At 41.7% G+C, this 12134-nt stretch overlaps 1 protein-coding gene across 3 annotated transcripts in view; it reads left to right on the top strand.

The window, feature by feature from the left end:
• Positions 1-11896, top strand: part of SUFU (SUFU negative regulator of hedgehog signaling) — a 95610-nt gene extending 83714 nt beyond the window's left edge. For all 3 annotated transcript variants that reach the window (XM_073596149.1, XM_073596148.1, XM_073596147.1), the window contains one exon: positions 5731-11896. In XM_073596149.1, the coding sequence (XP_073452250.1) occupies positions 5731-5820 (90 nt within the window). In that variant the 3' untranslated portion in view covers positions 5821-11896. The remainder of the gene's footprint in view (positions 1-5730) is intronic.
• The last annotated feature ends 238 nt before the right edge of the window (positions 11897-12134 follow it).

Raw genomic sequence — 12134 nt, 5'->3', positions numbered from 1 at the left:
GTTGAGGGGTAGAGGGATAAATTTGGGTGTTGTCAGCATAGAGGTGGTGTTGGAAACCATGGGATGCTATCAGCTGACCCATGGAGGAGATGTTGATGAATAATAGGAGAGGTCCAAGAACGGAACCTTGGGGGACCCCTACAGAGAAAGGAAAAGAACAGGAGGTATTGTAAGTAACGGAATTGTAAGTAACGCTAAAGGTGTGGTTGGATAAGTGGGGGGAAAACAGCAAACTGTACAGTCATAGGGACCAAAGACGTGGATTTTTTGTTTTTTTTGTTTTGTGTTTTTAGGTCAACCACATCAAAGGCAGCAGAAAGGCCTAGGAGTAGGAGTACAGAATAGTGTCCGTTGGTTTTGGCTGTTAGTAGATTGTTTGTTTGAGGGCGGATACTGTGGAGTTTTGAGGGCGAAATCCAGACTGAAGGGATCAAGAAGGTTGTTCACAGCGTGGTGGTCGTTCAGTTGGCTATAAACCAGATGTTTAAGAAGTTTGGATAAAAAGGGGAGCAAGGAGATGGGGCGTAGGTTAAGGTTGGTGGGGTCCAGGGAGGGCTTTTTGAATATGGGGGTGACCATTGCATGTTTTAGATAATTGGAGAATTTGCCAGAAGAGAGGTAAAGATGCGAGAGCGTGAACGTAGCAATTGTGAAGAAACAGAGCCCAGAGGGCAGGTGGTTAGCTGGAGGTTAGAAAGAAGTTTAGTAACCTCTGCTCTAGTGATGGGGTTGAATAAGGGATGTAATGATTGTACCTGTGGACATGTTATGTTTTTTTTAGACTTCTGGTGTCGTCAGTTTGCCAAAATTGTAGGGATCAGGGCCTGATTTCTGTAAGTAGTTAGGGGGCTAGTGTGGCCAAAGAGGATGACCTTGAAGCGTGGTAGACAGAAGTGGCTAGGTTGGGCAGGACAGGGGTGAGACTTTGTCATAGAGGTTGTCAGTGGCAGATAAGAGAAGGGGTGAGATCGCGAAGGTATCTACAGAGATAACTGGTAGGCGGTTTGAGGGAGAGGAGGTGGAGGAGAGGGAGGGAGTGAAACTAATAAGGTAGGGATCAGAGAGAGGGAAGGGATTGTTGGAGAGGTTGCACGGAGTGCATAGGTGGGAAAAAACAAGTTCAAGGGTATTTCCTTCAGAGTGAGTAGAAGCATGTATCCATTGCTTCAGGTCATAGAAGGTTAGACTGAGAAGTTTGGAATGAGTTTTAGTATTAAGAGGGATGTTGAAGTCACAGAGGATGATTGTGGGGATTTCAGAAGAGAGATAGTAGGGTAGCCAGGCAGAGAAGTTATCTAGAAAGGCTGTTACCGGTCCAGGGGGCTGGTAGATCACAACTATCCTTAGAGGAACTGGAGACAAAAGACTAATGCAGTGTGCCTCAAATGTGGAGAGTGACAGAGAGGGAGGTGGGTGAAGTACCTGAAAGCTGCTATGTGGGGATAGGATTCCCACACCCCCTCCCTTACGTCCACTGGGCCTGGGGGAGTGAGTAAAGAGAATGTTACCATGAGAGAGGGCAGCAGAAGATGCAGTATCAGATTCATGAAGCCAGGTTTCAGTGATGAGTAGATCAAATGAGTTAGCGATAGAGGCCATGGAGAGAGGTGAGTTTGTTACAGAGTGGGCAGTCCAGAGGACACAGGAGAAGAAGTCTGGTTTTGGCAAGAAGAGGAATGGGAACTAAATTGTGTGGATTGCGGCTGCTGCCAGAGGGTACTGGGTGCAGTTAGTGATGGAGGCCCAGGGTTTAGGGATATATCCCCGAGGTTAGGAGAAGCAGAAGTGTGAGGGGGGTAATGTGGGAGTGTGATTTATATGAAAGGATGTGCCCTAGGGTCCTAGAGATTTTGTGTGCGTGTGGATTTAGAGTTAGCAGGAGTTGGTGGGTGCAGTAATGAGGAGAGGACATTAATGAGGTTGATTTATATATAAACTGGGGTGAAGGAAAGGAAGTTTAAGGAGAGAGGACAGAACTGTCAGAAGGAGTGGTAGAGATTGCATGTTACAGAGTGGATGGAGAGCTGGAGGGTTGTGCAAGGTCTACTGTGTTATGTGTGGTGTTTTTCAAAAGTATTTTCACTTTGTGCATTTGCTCAAGTGCAGAGTCGGAAGTGCTCCCACTTAACCCCACTTATAGAAAGAACCTCAGCGGCAAATGTGCCCCCTCCCTGCAAATGTACTTTCCCCATAAAAATGCTTACTTTTATACTGCTAGGGATCGGGTAGGTTTGTTTCAGTTAACCACTTGCCGACCGCCGCACGCGATGTACGTCCAAACTTTGGCGGCAGATATCGTTGTTATGGCAGCAGCTAGCTGCCATAACCCCGGTATCCCCGTTTTCGTGCGGCGGTCGACTTTAAGATAAAAGTGGTTTCTGCGGTGGATTCACCGCAAGATCACTTTTATCAGTGGCGGGAGAGGGGCCCCCCTCCCGCCGCGATCTGGTGCCCTCCGCCGCTTACCAGAGCCGTCGGTAGCAGCGGAGGCGATCGCATCCTTCTCCGTGCTTGTGCCTGGAGACGAGTGAGGCTAAGATGGCGCCCACTTGTCTCCATGACACTGCTGGGCGGAAGCAACGTCAAAACGTCGCTTCCGCCCATACGTCCTAAAGGCACATTTTTTTAAAATGACTTTTTTTTTTTTTTTTTTTTTTTTTGGCATTTTAGTGTAAATATGAGATCTGAGGTCTTTTTGATCCCAGATCTCATATTTAAGAGGTCCTGTCCTTTTCTATTACAAGGGATGTTTACATTCCTTGTAATAGGAATAAAAGTGACACAATTTTTTTTCTTTTTTTAACTGTGTAAAAATAAATAAAATCATGTAAAATAAATAATAAAAAAAAAAAATTTTTAAACCCCCCCCTGTCCCAACGAGCTCGCGCGCAGAAGCGAACTCATACGTGAATAGCGCGCACATATGAAAATGGTGGTCAAACCACACATGTGAGGTATCGCCGCGACCGGTAGAGTGAGAGCAATAATTGTAGCCCTAGACCTCTAACACAAAACATGCAACCTGTAGAATTTTTTAAACGTCGCCTATGGAGATTTTTGAGGGTAAAAGTTTGATGCCATTCCATGAGCAGGCGCAATGTTGAAGCGTGACATGTTGGGTATCAATTTACTTGGCGTAACATTATATTTCACAATATAAAAAAAAATTGGGCTACCTTTACTGTTGTCTTTTTTTTTTTTTTAATTCAAAAAAGTGAATTTTTCCAAAAAAAAGTGCGCTTATAAGACCGCTGCGCAAATATGGTGCAAAAAAAAAGTATTGCATTGACTGCCATTTTATTCTCTAGGGTGTTAGAAAAAACAATATGTAATGTTTGGGGGTTCTGAGTAATTTTCTAGCAAAAAAAAACCTGTTTTAAATATGTAAACACCTAAAATCCAAAACGGTGCTGGTCCTTAAGTTGTTAATTAATCAAGAGTTAATAAAGGATGGCTGGCTGGCTAAACAGAGCAGGATTTTCACTTCAGAAAACAGACTAAAAAGAGGGCAGGTTGTAAAGTAAAAGCGGTTGTAAACCCAAAAAAAAAAACCCTGCAAGACAAAGGCATAATTAGCTAGTACTGCATTGCATTCTAGCTCATTATGAAAGGCTTGCCTTAGACCGAAGCTCTTTCAGTGGTGAACGCACACCGCTGACATTTCCCCGGAGTTTCTTCTTGGTTCACGGGCGAGCCGTGATGACGTCACTCTCTTGCATGCGCGCAGGAGGCGCCGGTCACATCACAGGGTCCTGAAGAAATGGCACCGGCGACCGTTTCTTCAAAGCGCATTCGCTAGCGTTTGTGTATATAGTAAATCTCCTAAATGGTGCAAGTTTAGGAGATATTTGCAGTACCTACAGGTAAGCCTTATTATAGGCTTACCTGTAGGTACAAGTAAATAGGAAGACTTTACTTTCTCTTTTAGGTTTGACACCAGAGATATAAAAAATAAACATTGCAACTTGGACATACCAGAATAATAGACAAACCGAGAGCAGCTTGCAGTATTTCAATTATGGGTGGAATGGCAGCAGCAGAGTGACATACCTGTGGAGGGACAAAGAAGAAGTTTTCAGAAGCATTAGATGAGTGCAGTCGGAAGTGCTCCCACTTAAATAACCCCACTTATAGAAGAAACCCCAGCAGCAAATGTGCCCCCAACCCTGCAAATGTTATAACCCCCACAACATATAAATCCTCCTTCAAATATTATATCTTCCCTTTGTTTCTGTGACCCCAATATGAATAAATTCTCACCAGAATTCTGACCCTTATGTATCAGTGAGGCAAATCAGGCTTGATGCGAATCTCTTTCCTGCCTCCAGATGTCTCCCTCCTTCTTGCCGAAAATCCCCAGATATTCCCCTGTTCTTATGATACGCTCAGTATCTTAGGCATAGACCAAACATAGCACATCCATGGTGTAGCACATCATATTAACCAGTGCCATATAAAAAAAAAAAATTATGCTTACATTACTTAAACACAATGCTGTGATAATAGTGCTTGTGCAAATACTCTTCACAATCGCCACTATGCTGGAACCGCATGCAGATGAATTCTCTCCAGAATCTGCAACATGTGATAATCATAGGGTCCAAACTTGTGTCGAACATTCCCAGGATCCCTTAGATTATTCCTGACAGGGGAAAACACAGCTCATAGTGTAGTAGGATTAAAAATCACTGGTTTAAGATTTCCTTGAAAAAGTCACATGACGAAACATGTCGAGGAAGTGGTTTCAGATGCTTGGGTAGGAAATGGAAGCCAGTTGTCTTCCAGCTTCGTTTTACAATCATATGCTGTTTTTATCTTCTGGAATTTTGTAAGTGCATATTTTTATTAAACAAACAGTGGTTTTTAATGCTACTGTTCTATGAGCTTTGTGTTGGCTAGCTTATTCCTATTCTGTTTTCCAGTGTGCATTCCTCCTGTAAGCAGAAGTATAACCCAACTGCATCTGGATTTGTGTCCCTCAATGGATTCCAAACAATTTCAAAGCTAAAGTTTGGTTAAAAAAAATTATTCCTACAATCGCATCACTTAGCTGGAATGGAGTATGTCCCACATTGTGCAGGCAGCTGGATCCTGGAGAAATCCTCCCTTCACTGATTCCTGTCCTCTTGTCTGTGATCTTCCAACTCTGCAATAGTTAACAGCATCTACATAAGACCCAAAGTCGGTAATCGGTGCTGTGCAGAAGTTCAGAGACAGGAAGGGGACAGGCATTGTTGCAGTGCAGATTTCTTCAGGAACCAGTTGCCTGCAAAACATGGTTATTTATGTGAAACTGATTGTCAAGCACAGTGTTTTTATCACTTTATTATTTTATCTGATTATGTGTGTGTCCAGCACAGTAAAGGTACACATCAGGGTTGCCAACCTCCTTTTGCATCTTTTACTAACAGAACATGGGAAACTTAGTGACGAAGCACTTAAAAATTAATATAATGGATACTTAAACAGTATAAACATTGAAACACTGACAATACACATAAGTAATTAGCCTGGTTTACACTTAAAGTCAACACAGCATGACCAATTCTCAGCCCCTGAGATTTACAGTTAGTCACTGATTTTTACAAACTTGGTAAATTTACTGACGGTTGGCAACCCTGGTACGCATTACACCATAGATAATAGGGCATGTGTTCTGTTATGATTTTTTTTCTCCTCTCCTTTTTAAAATGGTAGCTGACTGCTTTTAATGTCCTCACTTCTTCTCAGATGAAATTGCCAAAGGAGTATAGCTGGCCAGAGAAGAAGCTAAAGATTTCCATTCTTCCAGATGTCGTATTTGATAACCCACTACAGTGAGGAAAAGGGCAAGACCAGCCACGACGCAGAAAGATGATGAACTCTGCCGCTTTCAGCACCGTTTATGGCTGTAAACCAAAGGAAAGCAGTTACTGCACAATCATCACTAGAAGAGACCGATAACACACTTGTGATATTTCAGTATCGGGACTGTATATCCTTACCGACTTGCTGAATTGATAGAACCCTGTTCTATTTCAATACACAGTTCTGTCAGTTAATGGCTTTCTCTGTGCTCCTAAATGACATCCGTGTGATGGTAGCCCTCACTTAACAAGTTAGTATTTAGCTAATGCTATATTTCCCGAGTACATTGATTCTTGTACGACACTGGAACCTGCAAGTGGTCACAATGCTGGCTACAGGATTGTTCCTTCGACTGACTTTCCACAATCGCAGTGTTACTTTTCAGTAGTTGAATATTGATTCTGTGTGAGCCAGATAATATATACAATAACTGATGTGTGGGCAATTTTATCAGTATTCTGATTTTTTTTTTTGTGATTTAATTATATATTTAATACACAGATCTTCACTAGTACATAGATCACTTCTTTCCCAACACTTTGAATTGGTCTTGATTTATAAGTAGAGTATCGGATAAAAGTATTATGCAGTATTTTGCAGACTGATCCATGAGGGGTTGCTGCATAAAAGCCCGGAATACTTTATCTGTAAATGGGACCGCAATGGACCTCAGTGTAGTGCTGAGCTATGGGAATGTCCTATTTTCCTCTTAAACCATTAAGTTCCAGTGCCTAATCGAGCAAGTCTGTGTAGCTGGGTGAAGTTGCTTGTTAATCTTTCACTCATCGACTCGCATCAGGAAACCTTGAGGTCTGAATCGCACATTCAGGTTTTCCTTTAGTGCCTACAGTTAGACGCTCAGATTCTAGATCTGTTTTGATTTCATACTGTCAAGTTCCAGAGTGCTGCTATAAATGTATTGGTGCACAAAGCCCCTATTTTATTTCATTTAGGGCAAAGACCAGGAAGCTATAGTTGGGATCTTGGTTAAATGAAGACCTAGTTACTCAGTTACTGCCCTTTCTTTGTGGATGAGCCATTCATTTCTGAATAAACATACCAGATCATTATGTGCCAGGTAACCAGAGCAGGAGGAGATTGCCCGTTACAACCCAGTATCTCTTATTTTATACAGCCTATAACTATAAATGGACAGAAGGGAGATTCTTGTAAAGCAAGTACTGGTCTTTCTACAAATGCTAAGGATGGTCATACACTATACAATCTGACTGTACAATCGCCTTTAGATTTAAGCCCCGTATACACGAGCGAAATATTGGGAGACCTTGGCAGGTAAAAAAAAAAACCTGCCAACATTCAGCCTGTGTGTATGGCACCCTGTCTGTCAGAAGTCGGACAAGCATGGTGGAAAAACAGCAGCCGACCGACCCCAGATCAGCACTCTCTCAGGCAATGGTGGAAACCCGCCCCCCCCCCCAATCAGAACACAGCAGCTCAGTGGGTGAGATCGCTATACTAACTTCGGATAGTTAGTACAGTGGCTCTGACCAGAGCTGACAGTTCCTTTGTGAGAATAAAAGAAAAAAAAAAACTCAGTGTACCCGGATTTACCAAACACACAAACCCAAGCAATCAATTTGTACCTAGTCTGGCAGACCAGCCCTTGTGCTACAAAGTTGATGGTAGAGCTAAAGGAAATTGTACAATCAGATTGTATAGTGTATAGCCAGCCTTAAGCTGGCCATACGTTTTATATAATTTTCTTATTCAATTTAGGTGTCTAGGTTTGACCTCCTATTATATGGTTTTGGTAAATCTAAAGAAAAATTGTATACCTTTTGGACACATAAGATGGTTGTTAAACTGGAACCCCAGCCAAAATATTTGCTCTACTTTAAGGCTAGAATGGGAACTCTCCTGTGATACCTATTTTGTTATCTGTGCTCATGTTAGCAAGGTATCTCCTCATTTCTTGTCAGAGGGACTTGAATTTGAGAAATTCCTTTAATGTATGAAAAGACAGCAACAGTTTTGTTCTGTGGAGTGAAGAAGGGATAGGAACATATAATTACTGTCTGTGTCCCTGATGGGCAGTTTTCCATCACGTCTTATCCCAGTTGTTGTCACCACCAGGAGATCTCCCCACTGAGGGGACTTAAACCCGCACACACAACATTCTTTTTCTTCCCTACACTATTTAAACCAAAACCTGGCTACGGTTACGTTTTAGGAGTACTTTAAGAACACTCGAACCATATAGGTGTGTATTTGTTGGCTAAGTCTCAATATAAAAATTTTGCTTGCCACCAGAATTTTTTTTTTTTTTATCCAAAGAGTTCTAAAACAGCTGCCGTACTGTGTGTAGGTGATGGCTAGACATAGACCATATAAAATGATTATCTAGTGTACCTTTTGGTGGTGCCCACTGTGTACAGAGTAATATATTACTCAAATGGATTATGTCTGCTGGCTTTGTGATTGTCAATGACGTCAAATCCCACAACTAAAGTTTTCAATCATGCACTTAAAAAAAAAAAAAAAAAAAAACAAAAGCTGCAGAGGAATGTCAAGCTGTTTAAATAGTAATGGATTAACTCCCAAGTATTAAATGGCTAATTTTGTAATGCGTTATGGGATGCAATACAGTATGAGGTATAAGAATGCAATCCGAGGTAAAGTGTTCTTCATGCCTGTGTATGAGCCTTCAAATAGTCCCTAAGCACTAAGCTCCCCTTATGTAGCAGCTCGTTTTGAGGGATTTGTGTGTTCAGTGGTGGTACATATTTTAGGTTGTAAATGATCAAAACCAAGGCTTTCCCTTCCCTCCCATCTTTCATCATATCGTACATGTACTGTTTCCTTTATTTTGTTGGCAGTATATTTATTCCTCTTTAATAATTTATTGTCCTGATGGTGAGTATCAGCAGGGGACCTTCCACATCCCATATTCAGTACACTGTTTTGAGCAGTTATTCCATTGCTGTCCATCAACCTAATAAGTAACTAGACTAAACGTTTCTGTGGAAGGGTTGGGACCTCTATAGGAAATAAGTAAAAATCTTACCCAGTGAAAACTCAGGCAGATAAAAACATGAGCAGTTCTAAGCCTTCTTTGTCTAAAACAGTGATTTTGGCTAGAGTTTCACTTTAATTCCGATCATTTGTTGGCAGGGACCCATTCACCGTTAAGGGAAAGCAAAGTCTGATAAATATAGCCTGCTCTTAAATTGTGTAAGTCTGCGGAAAAAGGTTTTCAGGCTATCAGTAACTGTGACGTGTACTTTTTAACTGGGAGTTTGCTAACTGTGAACAAGAAACCAGTTCCTGGCTGGGTTTCCATGTTCTGGCTTTTTAAGTGAACAGAAATATGAGTACTGTATGCTGTCCTCTACTGGGTATTGGGCAGAAATAAATAATAAAATAATTATTGGGTTAAAAATACAGACTGCAGCATCCATGTGACACTGCAATTGGCCCACGCCGGCTCTAAGGCCGATCAGTCAGCTCCCAGCTTGCTTGCAGCAGAGAACAGTGACCCTACTCTGCTCCTCTAGCACTCGCTGGGGTGACAGACAGGTCTGGCACAGCTGGCTCCAATTCCTAGCCATGTGCTGAAAGGAGGAAACCGCTGTCAATAAGGCAGCCAGGTGGATCTTGACAATATTGTTGGGATACTTCCCAAATGTGGTGAGGCTCTGCCCCATCAGCTGTTGGTAAATACACTCCTGTGACCAAAAAGAGAAGTAAAGCTAAAAAAAGGTTTGTCCATACTTCTTTATTCAGATCGCAAGTGTAATGATCGACTTTGCTCATTTTCTACATTTGCTTTGAGCTGTCATTCAAGTAATTGATAAAGGATAATGTAAGGATTATGAATAAGTAATGTGTAAATACTAATTCACTGAAAATGTTTGTTGCTGACATATTTGGACTAAACACGAGACTGATGGGATCATTGTATTACTGCATCGACCGTGCTAACTAGTGGATAGTTGCTACCCTGAAAGTCACCTTTGCACCATACACAGTTTATTTATTGGAGGATAAGGTCTACATTGACCCGATCTACACAGTGGCCCAGATGCTGAGCACATTCATATAAATATTTGAATATTATTAATGGCTATTTTGCATAAATTATGAGGGGTTACTGCAGGGATTCTATGGGTTAAATAGGAGGGACAGAAATTCTATTTTTTACATAAGCCCTCTAGCAACATTTGGATAAAGTTAAACTCTTAAAGCTGTAATAAGTCCAAAACCAAAAATGTAATTAGTTGCAGCTTACCAAACACGAGATGTGGCTGCATTTGTTTTCTTTTTTATAGTCTTTCTCCTCTGTTTTCCGATCCAGTCAGTAACCTACCTCCTGCATTAGGGTGCCTACACTCTGGGTAAAGGAGCACAACCACACATTTGGATGCCACCGTTGTCCGTCTGGGGGGAGTAGGATTAAATGTACTAGATTTAAATACACTAAACAAATTTTAAGCCAAACTCTAGCTAACACTTTTTAAAGTGGAAGTAAACCTCAGTCCTGTACTTGTACCTATAGGTAAGCCTATAATAATGCTTAGCTATAGGTTCTGTAAATATCTCGTAAACATGCACCGTTTAGGAGATATTTTACTATATATATGTAGCCGATGATGTCATAGGAGCATGCGCTCTGACGGAACGGCCACCCAGGCCATGCCTCCTTAATTCTGTGCTGTAAATGACGTCTCCCCTGCACATGCGTGGTAATGACGTCATCATGGCTTCGGCCAGTCACAGCTGGAGACTGCAAAAGGAAGACGGGTGAGGATGGAAGTGGCCTCCAGCGGGGAGATCGCATCCCTGGAATGCTTCATTTTCAGGCAAGTTTCACATAATGTGCTAGTACTAGCATGTTATTCCTTTACCTCGCAGGTCTGGAAACAAAAAAGCACCCAGTGGTTTACAACCGCTTTATACATTTACAGCAACAGTTGCGTTCCTTTTGGGATAAAGGTTTTACATAAATTCTGATCATTGTAAGCGCCTCTGTCAGTAAAGCGAAGTTCCAGCCTCAAAATTGACTGTAGCTGCTGACTTAATAAGGACACTTGCCTGTCCAGGGAGCCCGCGGTGTCACCCACCCCCCCCCCCCCCAGGAGCATCCATCGACTCGGGTGCAGGCGCCGCCATTGTAACTAAGGGGAACCGGCAGTTGGAGCCTTCAGGCTTCACAGCTGGTTTCCTACTGCGCATGCACGAGTCGCGCAGCACTTTGTGGATGGCCACCTCATCGGGGGAGGAGGAAATTACATACTTCGCTGCGGTCGGGGGGAAGTACATTTAGTACTTCATAGGAAAGAAGGAAAAAAATATATATATATACATATATTTATATATATTCTCCAAAAACAAGGGGTGGTCTTTAGTTTAAGACCACCTTTTAAAAGTGGGTGGAACTCCGCTTTAAATGACGACATCAAAACAGACTTCCTAGCAGGATCACCAGGTGAAAATAAAAGAAACAAGCCTCAAAAAGAAAACAAATTCAGCCATCACCTCTAAGAACTGGTAAGCTGCAATATAACGTTTTTGCTTTTGGGTTTAATACCAATTTAGCGATGTAAGGTAATAAGGTAGAGTGATGTGCAGCATTATGTAACCCACCGCAACCAATCAAAACCTATCAATGAGCTGACTACAGAAAACTCCAATCTGATTGGCTGCTGGGGGAACTACACTTTGCACATTAGTAATTTGCTTTGCAGCACCTTGTTAAAAAACGCTGAAAGTCTTCTAATCTTTAACTGCACACATATAGTCTGACTATGCATACGTATGATGTTCAGTAAACTCAGTTTTATATACAATAGTAGAAAATGGACATAATGTAAAGATCTCTGAATCTTTTAGCATATCTAATTTTGTAACTTATAACTTTTGGTTTGCTTTTTATTTTTGTATTTTTTGTTTACTGTAGTCTTGTATTGTACATTCTCACTGGTTTAAATTGCAGGTAGACGAGCTTGTGAATTACTTGTTTGTAATTTGCAAACCACTAAATCTCTCCTTGTCTTTATCTAAATGCATTAAAATGTATTTGTACAAAAGAGCTGCAGTGCTTTCCGCTTCTTATTACTACTGTTGAGGTTTGTTTGGATGATCTGTGCCTGGCAATGCCATACCCTGCCAGGTTTTTTTAAAGTGATTCTGCAGTAAAAAAAAAAAAAAAAAAAAAAAGCACCCTGTAAAAGAGTTGTCCTTGCTAGTCCTGAAGCTGGGGCCTTCAATATTCCCTTGCAGAGCTACACTGACCTTTAACATTACAAGTCCACTTGAATGTGATTGAC

Source organism: Aquarana catesbeiana, linkage group LG08 (assembly GCF_042186555.1).
Source record: "Aquarana catesbeiana isolate 2022-GZ linkage group LG08, ASM4218655v1, whole genome shotgun sequence".
Classification (NCBI taxonomy): Eukaryota; Metazoa; Chordata; class Amphibia; order Anura; family Ranidae; genus Aquarana; species Aquarana catesbeiana.
The sequence above is the reverse complement of the archived record's forward strand: the minus strand, read 5'-3'. Positions and strand labels throughout refer to the sequence as shown.